Here is a 16,092-nt window from a genome sequence, read left to right as displayed (position 1 = left end):
AAACTGGCACAAGACAGGGATGCCCTCTCTCACTACTCCTATTCAACATAGTGTTGGAAGTTCTGGCTAGGGCAATCAGGCAAGAGAAAGAAATAAAGGGTATTCAGTTAGGAAAAGAAGAAATCAAATTGTCCCTCCCTATTTGCAGATGACATGATTGCATATTTAGAAAACTCCATTGTCTCAGACCAAAATCTCCTTAAGCTGATAAGTGACTTCAGCAAAGTCTTAGGATACAAAATCAATGTGCAAAAATCACAAGCATTCTTGCACACCAGTAACAAAGAGCCAAATCATGAATGAACTCCCATTCACAACAGCTTCAAAGAGAATAAATACCTAGGAATTCAACTTACAAGGGATGTAAAGGACCTCTTCAAGGAGAACTACAAACCACTGCTCAGTGAAATAAAAGAGGACACAAACAAATGGAAGAACATACCATGCTCATGGATAGGAAAAATCAATATTGTGAAAATGGCCACACTGCCCAAGGTAATTTATAGATTCAATGCCATTCTCATTAAGCTACCAATGACTTTCTTCACAGAATTGGAAAAAACTGCTTTAAAGTTCATGTGGAACCAAAAGAGACCCTGCATTGCCAAGACAATCCTAAGCCAAAAGAACAAATCTGGAGCCATCATGCTACCTGACTTCACACATACTACAAGGCTACAGTAACCAAAACAGCATGGTACTGGTACCAAAACAGAGATACAGACCAATGGAACAGAACAGAGCCCTCAGAAATAATACCACACATCTACAGCCATCTGATCTTTGACAAACCTGACAAAAACAAGAAATGGGGAAAGGATTCCCTATTTAATAAATGGGGCTGGGAAAATTGGCTAGCCATAAGTAGAAAGCTGAAACTGGATCCTTTCCTTACTTCTTATATGAAAATTAATTCAAGATGGATTAGAGACTTAAATGTTAGACCTAAAACCATAAAAACCCTAGAAGAAAACCTAGGTAGTACCATTCAGGACATAGGCATGGGCAAGGACTTCATGTCTAAAATACCAAAAGCAACGACAACAAAACCCAAAATTGACAAATGGGATCTAACTAAACTAAAGAGCTTCTGCACCGTAAAAGAAACTACCATCAGAGTGAACAGGCAACCTACAGAATGGGAGAAAATTTTTGCAGTCTAAAAAGAACTCAATCAAATTTACAAGAAATAAACAAACAACCCCATCAAAAAGTAGGCAAAAGTTATGAACAGACACTTCTCAAAAGACATTCATACAGCCAACAGACACATGAAAAAATGCTCATCATCACTCGCCATTAGAGAAATGCAAATCAAAACCAAAATGGAATACCATCTCACACCAGTTAGAATGGCAATCATTAAAAAATCAGGAAACAACAGGTGCTGGAGAGGATGTGGAGAAATAGGAACACTTTTACACTGTTGGTGGGACTGTAAACTAGTTCAACCATTGTGGAAAACAGTGTGGCGATTCCTCAAGGATCTAAAAGTAGAAATACCATTTGACCCAGCCATCCCATTACTGAGGATATACCCAAAGGATTATAAGTCATGCTGCTATAAAGACACATGCACATGTATGTTTACTGTGGCACTATTCACAATAACAAAGACTTGGAATCAACCCAAATGTCCATCAGTGACAGACTGGATTAAGAAAATGTGGCACATATACACCATGGAATACTATGCATCCATAAAAAAGGATGAGTTCGTGTCCTTTGTGGGACATGGATGCAGCTGGAAACCATCATTCTTAGCAAACTATCACAAGAACAGAAACCAAATACCGCATGTTCTCACTCATAGGTGGGAATTGAACAATGAGATCACTTGGACACAGGAAGGGGAGCGTCACACACGGGATCCTATTGTGGGGAGGGGTTGCATTAGGAGATATATCCAATGTAAATGACGAGTTAATGGGTGCAGCACACCAACATGGCACATGTATACATATGTAACAAACCTGCATGTTGTGCACATGTACCCTAGAACTTAAAGTATAATAATAAAAAAAAAAAAAAAAAAAAAAAAAGTTCTTTCATGAATAGGAAGATGTGTTTTTGTACCCTTGCAGAAGAGATCTAAATTACTTGGGCGAAGAAAAATAAACCAAGTTAACATACCTAATTAAGAGTCCAAAGACACTTTTAATTTTTGCCTTGTAAAATTTTATCCTATCAGAATTTATAAAACCACTATAAGTCACAATCTGCAACAACTTAAACTAGCCCTTGTTCAAGACAGGAGAACAAATATGTCTCACTGGGCATGAAGAATCTCTATACAAGACACCTTAAGATACCCCATTTCATTAAACCCCAGCGGTTACTCGCCCCTTGTTAAGCATGGATTATGTATTAAACATTGCTGTTCTCTTCTCCACAATCTTAAAAGCACAAGTAAACCAAAGCAGATTTTACGAAAAGCACATTATGTAATTATAGGCTCCAAAATCAGCAACACAATCTCAGGTAGCCACTTCAACTCCCTTCAGTAAAATTATTTAAGTCCACTAGACAGGAAACTGCTGCTGTAGTTCATTCTGCAGAAGCCTCAAAACATGGAAAATGTTCCAGTGGGGCTTCAAACAGTAAGAAAAGTACCAAAACTAAACAAATCTACCAATGAATGCAGGAGATAGACAGAAGTTACATTAATTATTATTACCTTTGAAGATGGCTCTCAGGAGTGCTCCAGCAACTTTTCCTTTCACTGCTTGATTCTGAAGGAGGTTAGTCAACTGCAAAGAAAGAAAAAGCTACAAGTCTCTGGCAACAGTCTTTTACCCCAATGACCTAAACACTCCATATGAAAAAGTACTCCTGTCAGGTTCAGATCATTCAGAGACGCCAAGTATTACAAACACCATAACTTTTAGACAGAGGAGGGTATATTTTAATATGATCCTGGACTGTCAAGACTAAAATCTATTCATACTCATTCTATAAACATTTATGGAGCACTCAGCACTAAGTTGGGAACATACATTCATCCAACAAGTACTCTGTGAGCATGTTATTTTCCTTAGGCATGTTATAAAGATGAACAAGACAGACATAGTAATTTGACTCAGAGTTTATAATAGAGCAGGAGGGGAAAGGATGGCAGAAAAAAAAAATGTAAAAGAACCAAATAAGAGGCTGAGATAGACAATAAGTGAGGAAAGGAAGGAAACTTCATTTAGGGTAGTAAGGGGAAGCTTCTCTGAAGTAGGTGACGTTTAAGTAGAGACCTGGAGGACAAGAAGGAGCTAATTATTCAAAGGAGTTAGAGAAGGATATTCCAGATAGAAGTATGATCATGTGCAATGGCCAAGAAGAAGCAAAGAGCTTGGCATATTTGAGGCCAAAGTCTTGTTAAAAAAAAAAAAATCAATATGGCTGGAGAATAATAAAGAAAAGAATAGTAGAAGATGAGTTTGAAGAGAGATGGGAAAGGACCAGATTATGAAGAATCTTACAGGCCATGATAGAAGTTTAGCTTTTGTCTATGCAACAGAAGTTACTAAAGAGAAAAGAAGGAAGTGAGATGATATTTTCAAAAATCATCCTTGCTCCTTGTGTGGAGAATGAGTTATGGGGGTTTAAGAGTGAAATGGGGATACCTGTTAGTAGACTGCAACCATGTTTAAGAGAGAGATGACAGCGGCCTAGACCAAAGTAATAGAGGCGTTATGAACTGAATTGTGTCCTCCCCACATCCCCAAATTTCATATGTTGAACTTCTAACCCCCAGTACTTCAGAATGTGACCTTATTTGGAAACTGGGTTCTTATAGGTGTGATTAGTTGATGTCATTAAGATGGGTCCTACTCCAATGACTGATGCCCTTATAAAAAGGGGAACTCTGGACACAGAAACACAAACAGGGGGAATGCCAAGTGAAGATGAAAGCAGAGATCAGGTGATACAAGCCAAGGAATGCTAAAGGTTGCCAGCAAACCACCAGAAGCTAGGCAAGAGACACAGAACAAATTCTCATAGCCCTCAAAAGGAACCAACCCTGACAACACTTTGTCTTGGACTTCTAGTCTCCAGAACTGTGAAACATTACATTGCTGCTATTTAAGCTACCCAATCTGTGGTACTTTGTAACACAGCCCTAGCACACTAATACAGAAAATGAAGAAAAGTAGATAGATCCAAGATAAATATTTGAGAACTAAGAATAGAAATTCCTTAGTTTGGAAGTGAAGTAGTGGGTGGTGATGAAGGAAGAAATCAAGGAGGACTCCAGCTAGCTGGGTGAATAGTGGCACCATCCATTTACATGGTGAAAATCTGGGATTAAGGAAGCATCTAAATCACCCTGAGAGTTTACTAAAACAAATTTCTGGGTTCTACTCGCAGTTTATGATTCAGGTCTGCTGTGAGGCTCAGAACCACTATCCTGAGATATCCAAGTGGAAGTGCCAAGTAGATGACAATGAAATATGCCAAAGTGGAGCATCAATGGAAACAGATGAGACCATCCAGGAAAGATAAAGAGAAGAGAAACACCAAGAGTCAGTCGTTAAAAAGAGAAGCAGCTGCCAGCAAAGACAATGGAGAAAGTGAGGTCCAAAACACTAGAGGATAATCTAGGGAGAGAAGTGTCACAGAAACCAAGACTAATAAAACAATAAACTCTCTTCCACAAGTACATGAAGCTGGTGTTTCTAGCTGGAGTCCATCTCTCTATTAAATATATAATAAAGAAGTATCTGACTACTCTTGCCTATACCTTCCAACAGAGTACTTGGTCCTTGACATAACCCTTAGAGCAGCAGTTCTCAACCAGTGATTTTTGTTCCCCAGGGGACACTATACAATGTCTAGAAACATTTCTGGTTGTCACAGCGGAAGGGTGCTGTTGGAATCTAGTGGGTAGAGGTAAGGGATGCTATCAAACATTCTGCAGTGTGCTGGACAGCCCACAACAAAGATTTATCCAAGCCAAAACATGAGCACTACCAAGGCTGAGAAGCTGTTGACTCTTTTTGAAATAGTTCAGTTTCAACAGAAAGCAGTGTGGCATAGGAGGCGGGGGGAGAAAAGCTGGATCCAGAATCAGAAGCCCTGGATGTAAATCCTAGCTATACCATTTACTAGCTATATAACCTCAGGCAAGTTATTTTATCTGTTATGTGTGTCCATTTCTCCACCTCAAAGGACTGAGATAAAGGGTAAAAGAATTTGCACGGAGCCTAACACACGACAAGTACTCAACGAATGTTAATTTTCTTCTATTGTCTCTGTCCTCTACTCCCCTTCTTCCTCCTTCCACTTATGTGATCTTCAGTATTCCTTTTGACCATGTTCAGTTATGCTTTTCACTACATTTTAAAGCTCAGAAATAGACAAGTAAGATTTAAGTACCCCTGTTATCTCAGAAGGCTTTAAAATTTTTAATTGGCAGACTGGAACTACCAAGTTAACAGTACAATCCAAATAAATTTTAGTTTTTTAAAAAAAATAGAATATTCCTCATTTTGTGTTGTCTGATGTTTCCTTGTGGCTAGATTGAGTTTGTGCGGTCTCACAAGAACACAGGTGATATCATGTCATTCTGGGAGTATCACATCAGGAAGCACATGATGTCCATCTGTCCCTCGTTGGTGATATTAATTCTGATCCCACTTTATAATTACTTCCCCCACCCTGTCCCTTTGCCACCAGTAAGCAATTTATAGGGAGACACTTTAAGACCATGCAAATATCTTGCTCCTCATCTAATTTTCTCCCTGCAAAATGGAAAAGCCCAGCAGAAACCACTGTTACCAGGTTATCAAAGTCAGTCTCACCAGGAATGACACCGACATCAAGAGCTCAGTGATTCGATATACTAAAAAGGGCATGGTACCATTTCTGTGGTCCTTATGCCAGGCATACATAACCTTGGTCCAATCATGAGACAACACCAAACAGGCCCTAATTAAGACACATTCAGCAAAACAACTAATCAATACTCCTCAAGACTATCATGATCAACAGAGATAAGGAAAGACTGAGAACTGTTGCAGAATGCAGGATATCAGGGGGAAATGACAAGTAAGAGCGATGTAGGATGCTGAGTGGGATCCTGGAACATAAAGAGAACATTAGTGAAATAATTACTGGGGAGAATTGGAATAATGTTCTTAGCTTCACTAATTGTATCATATCAATGTTTTTCAAGTCCTCCTGGATTTAGCATTCATTGGTATTTCTTGCCTGGTTCAATCTTTACCATGACAATTGCAAAGTAATGATTTTCCAACTCCTGCACTGTAAGTAAGAGAACTCCTTTCTACCCATGTATTCATTTACTTACTTTACTTACCTTACTTACTTAGAGACAGAGTCTTCTTTGTCACCCTGGCTGGACTGCAGTGGCACAATCATAGTTCACTATAACTTCAAACTCCTGGGCTCAAGCAATTCTCCTGCCTCAGCACCCCTCCAGTTAGCTATGAATACAAGCAAGTGCCAATATGCCATGCTAATTTTTTAAATTATTTGTTTGTAGAGGTGGGGGTCTATGTTGTCCAAGCTGGTCTCAAACTCCTGGACTCAAGTGATCCTCCCTCCTTGAACTCCCAAAGTGATTTACTTATTTATTAATTATTAGTATGAACTTATACTTCTCTGTAATTTTCTTTTTTTTTTTTTTTTTTTGAGACGGAGTCTCGCTCTGTCACCCAGGCTGGAGTGCAGTGGCCGGATCTCAGCTCACTGCAAGCTCCGTCTCCCGGGTTCACGCCATTCTCCTGCCTCAGCCTCCCGAGTAGCTGGGACTGCAGGCGCCCGCCATCTCGCCCGGCTAGTTTTTTGTATTTTAGTAGAGACGGGGTTTCACCGTGTTAGCCAGGATAGTCTCGATCTCCTGACCTCGTGATCCGCCCGTCTCGGCCTCCCAAAGTGCTGGGATTACAGGCTTGAGCCACCGCGCCCGGCCGCGTTTTTTTTATTTTATTTTATTTTATTTTATTTTTTATTTTTGAGACGGAGTCTTGCTCTGTCGCCCAGGCTGGAGTGCAGTGGCCGGATCTCAGCTCACTGCAAGCTCCGCCCCCCGGGTTTACACCATTCTCCTGCCTCAGCCTCCCGAGTAGCTGGGACTACAGGCGCCCGCCACCGCGCCCGGCTTATTTTTTGTATTTTTAGTAGAGACGGGGTTTCACCGTGGTCTCGATCTCCTGACCTTGTGATCCGCCCGCCTCGGCCTCCCAAAGTGCTGGGATTACAGGCTTGAGCCACCGCGCCCGGCCTTCTCTGTAATTTTCAATGGTTCATTACTGAATTATTTTGATGCTCAAATAGTTCCAGATTTGGCCAAAGGAAAACCCTTCAAGCTGGCTCTTGTGTCTTTGTGACATGCCCCCATTGTCTTTTTTGAGCACTTCTTTACTTTCTGGTATAGAAAGATGTTCCAGGTTAATCTTGTATCCATTCTGCCCACGCATAAACTCAGCCATTTCTCTGAAGAGCCCTGGTTCCCTTGAGTGGGGAATGGTTATGAAACAGCAAAGATCTAGGTGATGGGTGTGTTTGTTGTTACCATGGCATCTTTTTTAAATTTATTATTTTTCTTTTATAGAGACAGAATTTGACCATGTTGCCCAAACTGGTATTGAACTCCTGGACTCAAGTGATCCACCGATTCAGTTTCCCAAAGTGTTGGGATTACAGGCATGAGCCACCACATGGAGCAACTATGGCATCTTTGCTTCATGGTTCTTTCAGTGGGGAGAGTAAGGAAATGTGCACGTTTATACACATAAAAATACACACGTGGCCAGGCGTGGTGGCTCACACCTGTAATCCCAGCACTTTGGGAGGCCAAGGCAGGCGGATCACAGGTCAGGAGATCCAGACCATCCTGGCTAACAACGGTGAAACCTCGTCTCTACGAAAAAAAATACAAAAAAAATTAGCTAGGCGTGGTGGCATGTGCCTGTAGTCCCAGCTACTCGGGAGGCTGAGGCAGGAGGATCACCTGAACCCAGGAAGCAGAGGTTGCAGTGAGCCGAGATTGCACCACTGCACTCCAGCCTGGGCGACAGGGTAAGACTCCATCTCAAAAACAAAAAGAAAAGAAAAATACATGTATACATATACATACACATATCTGAGAAAGCCTAAGTTCACACCAGTACCTCTATTTCTTTTGTTTTTTTTTTTTTTTGAGACGGAATCTTGCTCTGTTGCCCAGGCTGGAGTGCAGTGGCGCAATCTCGGCTCACTGCAAGCCCCATCCCCCGGGTTCACACCATTCTCCTGCCCCAGCCTCCGGTGTAGCTGGGACTACAGGCGCCTGCCACCACGCCCAGCTAATTTTTTTTTTTTGTATTTTTAGTAGAGGCGGGGTTTCACTGTGTTAGCCAGGATGGTCTCCATCTCCTGACCTCGTGATCCGCCCGCCTCGGCCTCCCAAAGTGCTGGGATTACAGGCGTGAGCCACCGCACCCGGCCCAGTACCTCTATTTTTAATCTGTCTCCACAGGATTCTTTCTTGCCTTCCTACATTTCATAATTGCATGTCCCTTTACCAGTGAAAGAACACTGACTCTGAATATCAACATGTTTATTACATCTAAAATGGTTTCAAAATTGCTTCACCAGTACCACTACAATAAACAATCCTACTAAAGAGTTCAAGATTTGTATTTTTCCCCACCACTCCCATACCAAGACTGTGGGTAGATAATAAAATACTTAGAATAGTTCTTTCTCCCCTCCCCACCTTCAGTATGGTTAAAGTATTCTTTGTTTCTTTTTTTTGTAATGATACCCAGACCTATGTATGTTTTCTCTTCTTCTTGATATAAAAGGGAGAATACTACACATTTTGCACATTTCCTAGAAGTGGGATGACTGGGTTGAGGGAAGATGTATATGCAGTTTTGCTGGGTATTACCAAATTCTAACCATGGTCATACCATTTTTCATTCCTACCAGCAATGAATGAGTACCTGTTTCCCCCAAATGGCTCAATCAGACAAGAAATAGTATCTTTTTAATTTACATTTCTCTTATTATGAGTGAAGTTGAGCATATTTTCTTATATTTAAGGCCATTTTTTACATATCTTTTAGTGATTATTCTCATGTTTTTTGCCTTTTTTAAATATAATTTTTTTATCTCCCCCAAGTTATTTATGAATTAGGGATATTAATCCTTTATCTGTGATATGTTTGCAAATATTTTTTCCCAGTTTGCCATTTGTCTTTTGACTCTGCTTATGGTATTCCTGGCCACATAAACTTTTTAACTTTTATGTTGACAAACTTATCTTTTATTGCATGTATATGTTGTACAATAGTTAGACAGCTTTTCACTGTACTGAGCTTAAAGAGAAATTCATCCATGTTTTCATGTAACATATACTTAGTTTTTCATTTAATTTATTTTTTTAAGAGACAGAGTCTCACTGTCACCCCTGTTGAAGTGCAGTGGCACAGTTATATCATAGCTCACTGTAATCTCAACCTCCTGGCTCAAGTGATCTTCCCACCTCAGCCTCCCAAAGTGCTGGGATTACAGGGATAAGCCCCTGTGCCCAGCCCTAACATTTATTTAGATTTGTTTTTTACATTTACATTTCTGATTCATTTGGAGCTTACCCTTGAATATGAGAAACATCTAATTTTATCTATTTTTTCCAAATGTCCACCCAGTTGTTCCAATACCATTTGTCAAAGACTATATTTCACTGTTTTAAGATGTAATTTTATTATATACTAGATTTTACTTGTAGTTGGGTCTATTTTGAGACTTTCCACTCTTATGCATTACCTATTCTATTCTTTGTATCCTATTCCGTTTCTGTTCATCTACTCACGTACCAGTACCGCACTCTTATTTATAAAAGTTTTTGTGGTGTTTAGTCTCCGCTAGGGTTAATCCTCCCTCAGAGCTCTTTTTAGTTTTTCCCTAACTATTCCCGTGTGTACAATTTGCTATATGAATTTTACACTCAGCTTATCTAGTTAAACAAAATAGCTCAATGGAATTTTTATTGGTATTAAATTGATAAATTAACTTGGGGAGAATCGACATTTTCATGATGCTGAGACTCCCCAATCAAGAACAGGGGATATCTTCCTAGTTTTCTACTTTTGTCCTTTAGATGTGTTTCATAGTTTTTTTCACATGGGTTTTGGACATTTCTCGGGTTTATTCCTATTTTTTGTTGCTATTGTAAATGGGGCTTTCTCATTTACTGTATCTTCTTTTTTTTTTGAGACGGAGTCTTACTCTGTCACCCAGGCTGGAGTGCAGTGGCGTGATCTCAGCTCACTGCAACCTCCACCTCCCGGGTTCAAGCAAGTCTTCTGCCTCAGCCTCCTGAATAGCTGAGACTACAGGCATGCATCACCATGGCCAGCTAATTTTTGTATTTTTAGTAGAGAAGGGGTTTCACCATGTTGGCCAAACGGGTTTAGAACTCCTGACCTCAGGTGATCTGCCTGCCTCAGCCTCCCAAAGTGCTGGGATTACAGGCATGAGCCACCCTGCCTGGCCGACTGTTTTCCAACTTTATCTTCTAACTGACTATTATGTATGAATGCTACTGATTTTTGCATATTAATTTTATATTCTGATACCTTGATGAATTGTTTATAGATGATTTTATCACAGATTCTCCAGGGTTTTCCAGGTATACTATCATGCCGTCTACAAAGAGAGATGTTTTATATTTTATTTTTCTTTTCTTTCTTTCTTTTCCTTTTTTTGTTTGCCCAGGCTGAAGTGCAATGGTACAATCTGGGCTCACTGCAACCTCCACCTCCCAGGTTCAAGTGATTCTTCTGCTTCAGTTTCCCGAGTAGCTGGGACAACAGGCATGCACCGCCATGCCCAGCTAATTTTTGTATTTTTAGTAGAGAAGGGGTTTCACCATGTTGGCCAGGCTGGTTTAGAACTCTTGACCTCAAGTGATCTGCCCACCTTGGCCTCCCAAAACACTGGGATTATGGGTGTGAGCCACTGCGTTCAGCTTTTATGTTTCTATTATCATGCCTGTGATTGTTTTCTCTAGGTTAACTGCATAGGCTAGCCAACCAGAACATTACACAGTAGTGGAGACAGCAGGCATCATTGCTTTGTTCCCAGCCTTAGAAGAAATGCCTCTATGGTTTCCCACTAAGATGCTGACTCTAGAAGTTAGATATATACATTTTATGATGTAAAGGAAACAGCCACCCATTCTGATTTTCTCAAGTTTTTATTAGGAATGAGTGTTGAATTTTGTCGAAGGCTTTCTGTGATCCATGAAGATAATCGTATAATCTTTATAGTAGTATACTTTCAAATATTGAACCAACCTTGTATTCCTGCTATTAAATCCCACTTGATCATGGTGTATTTTTTAAAATGTGGTGTTGCAATCTGTCTCTTAATATTTAAGACTTTTATATCAATATTCATAAGTGATATTAGTCTATAACCTCTTTTTTCTATGCTAGCTTTATGAGGTTTAGGGTTATACCTGATAAAGACAGCATAAAAAATCAATGTTATATTTGTTTAATTCAATGTTCTACTCGCTTCATTCAAAGTACTTGGAAGTTTTCCTTTATTATTTATGCTCTGAAACAATTTATGTAGCATTAGGACTATCTACGTGATCTTTAAAGGTTTGACAGAAGTTTCCTGTCAAACTATCTGGGCCTGGTGTTTCTATATGAAGTATTTCCTTCGTAACTTTCTCTTTTCTTCTATGCAAACTGGTCTGCTTAAGCTTTCCATCTCAAATTGGCTCAATTTTATTAAACTGTATGTGCCTAAGAAATTATCCATTTCCTCTAGGTTTTCACATTCATTTGCACAGAAATGTACTGTAGTCTCACAGTATTTTTTGAGATTTTCTCTGTATTAACAGCATTTCTCCCTTGTCATTTCTCATTTTGTGCATGTTTTTACTCCATTGTTTTATATTAATTAATGGTGTTTTTTTTCCCCAAAGAATCAAGATTTTGATTAATTTGATCCACTATTTTTCTGTTCTCTACTTTATTAATTTCCACTTTTATCTTTAGTAGTTTCTTTGTGTTTTTTGTTGTTGTTTACTTTCTTTTTTCTAGGTTTTTGAGTTGGGAATTTGTTTATTTTCATTAATTCATTTGTATTGATTTCATTATTTCATTTGTTACACACTGTTGTTTTTAACATTATTCAATGGATTTTAACATATAGTATTTTTGTTATCTGTAATTATTCTTCAAAAATCCTGTAATTTGTTTGTATCTCTTTTCATCCAAGAGTTATTTAGAAGGCATTTTAATTTCCAGGTAAAAGTGTCTTTTGTTTTTTGACTTTTAGTTTCAGTTTTCATTTCCAGTTTTATTGCATTGTGATCACAGAGAATAGTTTGTAATAATTCTACCTTATGGGACCTACCCATGTTTTCTTTGTGCTCTAGTATATGACACATGATTAATTTTTATGAACATCCTATGTGTTTAAGAAGAAAATATATTATCAAAGTTCTCTGCATATATTTCAAATATTCTTTATATTTTCCACCTCTTTACAATTGGTGCTTTATTTAATTATCCTCAGCTCTGTATTCCACTTTACTAATTTTCTCTTTAGCAATGTTTCGTCTACTGTTAAACCATCTACTGAGGTTTTCATTTCAAGAAGTTTCCCTTGATCGTTTTCTAAATCCATCCCTTATTTTGTGGGTTCTATTCCTTCATTTACATCTTCAAATATGTTAAATACTAAGTTAGGCAGAGTGACTCACACATGTAATCCCAGCACTGTAGGAGGCTGAAGTGGGTAGATTGCTTGAGCTCAGGAGTTCAAGACCAGCCTGGAAAGCATGGCGAAACCCCATCTCTGCTACAAATACAAAAATTAGTCGGACATGGTGGCACATGCACGTACTCCCAGCTACTCAGGAGGCTGAGGTGGGAGGATCACTTGAGTCCAGGAGGTTGAGGCTGCAGTGTGCCGAGACTGCCCCACTGCACTCCAGCCCGGGCAAGAGTGAGATCCTGTCTCTAAATAAAAAAATAAAGTTAAATACTGTATTAAGTATTTGTGTTAAATATTTAAAGTTTTTTTCAGATTGCTCTAAATCCTTGAATATGAATTTTCCCATTTCTGGTCCTGTGGGAGTCTTTCTTGCCACAGGACTTACTTTATGTGTTTTATAACTTTTTTACTCGAGTTCATCTTCTGTGGATCATTTTATCAAATGAATTGCATGCATATATTACTGACATGCTTAACAAATTTGTAGAGGAATAAAAAGGTGATTAATATGGTTAACAGAATCATACAAAATGATCTTGATGGAGTAAAACAAGATGAATGAATCTAAAAAAGATGACAGTTAACAGACATAAAGTTTGTTGTTTTAAGAAACCCGGTCTCACTATGTTGCCTAAGCTGATCTCGAATCCTGGCCTGAAGGAATCTTCCCAAAGTGCTGGGATTACAGGTATAAGCCACCATGCCTGGCCCATATATCATTTTTAACATGGGTTCTAAAAGGACTTCAGAGATAAAGGAAACTTGGCTTAATATCAACATATACAAAAATAAGGCCAGGCATGGTGGCTCACACCTATAATCGCAGCACTCTGGGAGGCTGAGGCAGGCGGATCACTTGAGGTCAGCAGTTCAAGACCAGCCTGGCCATGGTGAAACTGTCTCTATTAAAAATACAAAATAAATAAATAAATAAACAAACAAACAAATAATAAATATAAGAGCAATGAGACTACAATATAATGTTGCCACTAAAAAGCTGATTTTGCATTAATGGAAAAATGAGGAAATATTAGCACTACTCTATCCTAGACTCAGAATACAACTGGAACACTGTCTTCAATTTGACAGTGTTCATGCCTTCAACTTGAGGCATGAAACTTTAAATAAATAATTTAAATGCTGGTTTCAATGAATCTTGTCTATAGAATGATTCAAGTTACAACTCATGCAACAAGCCATCTCAAAAAATAGCTATAAAGGCAGTCTTCAATAATTTCAAAGAAAAAAAAATCAAAGAGCAACCCTACATCAATTCCTAGTATGTCAGATAACACAGGCTAAGATGCACCTTGCTACAATAACTACAACACTGACACATAAAAATTCCCTTAAAAACATAATATGCATCAACTGACAAAGAAAAAAACCCCATGATACTCAATGTCTTTACTTGTTTATACATATACCTTGAAGAGGGATTCTTTTCCAGGCAGGGACCTGGATAGGATGAGATCATTTATTATGGAAAAAGGAGCAGTATATCAGCTGAGAAAGAACATTAGGAAGAATAAACAGCCTAACATATAAGGCAATTACTATCCCATTTTATAATCCTACACTTATAGTGAAAACAGAGGCCCTAATTTTTACTAATAATCTCAAAATATTTTGCTGCTTAAAAACTTAATTTAAGGAAAAATACAGAGAAGCATCAAAATGCAAAACTAATGTCTCAATCAATAACTATAGTCTGGATATTATCTTCAAATAGGATGGTTCAAAGGACGATAAAAGTATACTAATTTGCTTTTATAAATACAGTTGTAAAAGCATTCTATTCTTAGGCGATTTCAGGTTTAAATTTGGTCACAAATGCCCTCAAGCTGTCTATTTCTCTCATTCCCTCACCCCAATTTCTTTACCTCTATAAATTATTATTAAATAAATCCTTGTCTCCTACGGTGAATGGGGAGTAGATGAAGCAGCAGCATTTTTCTTTCTCACATGTTCTTTGAATGTGTCATCACGCCTGGCACTTACTTTTAGCAGAACATGCTTCCTAATACTCACATCATCTTCTCTCAGGGTTTGAAGAAATTCTTGCAGTTTGTCTGCTGTTTTTTCTGCTGCTAGAGATAAAATCTTCTGGTCCATTGTTGCTCATATCACAGAACTACAAGGGAAAAACATCAGAGGTTTTTTTTTTCTGCTGCTAGAGATAAAATCTTCTGGTCCATTGTTGCTCCTATCACAGAACTATAAGGGAAAAGCATCAGAGGTGGGTGAAGATTCCAGAAATGAACAAACTTGATTTTTTTTCCTTCCCTGTTAACTGAATATTTCATACCTATTATGCAATGGGTGCTCAACAAACTTAGGATTAACTATCTTTGAGGAGGTGATTTTTTTTTTCTTCTTCTTAAGTTTAGTGGTGAGATGATTCTTAAGCTAACCAAAATAATCTTGAAAATTCCCTGGAATTGCCTTATTAGAAACCTATATTCTAATCAAGTGGTTTCATAATTTTTGCCCACACTTGTTATCATCTGCTCACCATACTACCTAGAACAAAGCTTCCACTTAACAGCATATCAAGTATGTAATACATTATATATTATCATAAGCATGTAATAAAGTATTTGACAAATAAATGAACCAATAGCACTATAAATGCTATGTGCCAATTAAATGGTGTAAAAACAAGTGAGAAGGAGAGGCCAAGAGTGTGAGGCTGCAGTGAGCTATGATCATGCCACTGTATTCCAGCCTAGGCAACAAGGTAAGACCCTGCCTCAAAAAAACAAAAAAATAGAGGCGGGGCACGGTGGTTTACGCCTGTAATCCCAGCACTTTGGGAGGCTGAGGCAGGCAGATCACTAGGTCAGGAGATCGAGACCATCCTGGCTAACACGGTGAAACCCTGTCTCTACTAAAAACACAAAAAAAATTAGCCGGATGTGGTGGGAGGCGCCTGTAGTCCCAGCTACTTGGGAGGCTGAGGCAGGAGAATGGCGTGAACCTGGGAGGCGGGGCTTGCAGTGAGCCGAGATTGCGCCACTGCACTCCAGCCTGGGTGACAGAGCGAGGCTCCATCTAAAAAAAAGAAAAAGAAAAAAAGAAAGAAAAGGTGAGAAGTTAACAAGGTAAAAGATGTAATTGTGTTCTTAAATGTCAAGGCTTCCCATCAGAGGAAAGCTTGAACTGGAACTTAGAGATTAAATTTAAACAGTCAAGACAACCAGGTTGTACACATTATTGAGAAGGGTATCATGAACAAAGGCATTCATATGGGAAATGAGAAATTTATTTGGGGAAAATGAGTAAAATGGCTGAGATAGAATCCAGGTAGGAAAATAGTGAGTAGGAAGGCTGGAAAGATAGGCTGGGAGTAAACAG

The 16,092-nt window shown here is 38.8% G+C and overlaps 1 protein-coding gene across 5 annotated transcripts in view; it reads right to left on the bottom strand.

Moving 5' to 3' along the window:
• The window catches only part of FANCI (FA complementation group I), an 82,982-nt gene that overhangs the window by 64,431 nt on the left and 2,459 nt on the right, over nt 1-16,092 (bottom strand). For 3 of the 5 annotated variants that reach the window (XR_002725360.1, XM_023187097.1, XM_023187098.1), the window contains exons 2-3: nt 14,767-14,869; nt 2,678-2,750 (exon numbers count right to left, since the gene is read on the bottom strand). Coding sequence is in view for 4 of the 5 variants with exons in the window: in XM_023187097.1 (XP_023042865.1) it covers nt 2,678-2,750; nt 14,767-14,850 (157 nt within the window). In the remaining variant the exon portion in view is untranslated. Of the gene's footprint in view, nt 1-2,677; nt 2,751-14,736; nt 14,870-16,092 lie in introns of all 5 variants that reach the window. The other 2 variants (XM_023187096.1, XM_031935803.1) reach the window with 1 other exon arrangement.

This window comes from Piliocolobus tephrosceles, chromosome 6 (assembly GCF_002776525.5).
Source record: "Piliocolobus tephrosceles isolate RC106 chromosome 6, ASM277652v3, whole genome shotgun sequence".
Lineage (NCBI taxonomy): Eukaryota > Metazoa > Chordata > Mammalia > Primates > Cercopithecidae > Piliocolobus > Piliocolobus tephrosceles.
This window is presented reverse-complemented; position numbering and strand designations above follow the sequence as displayed.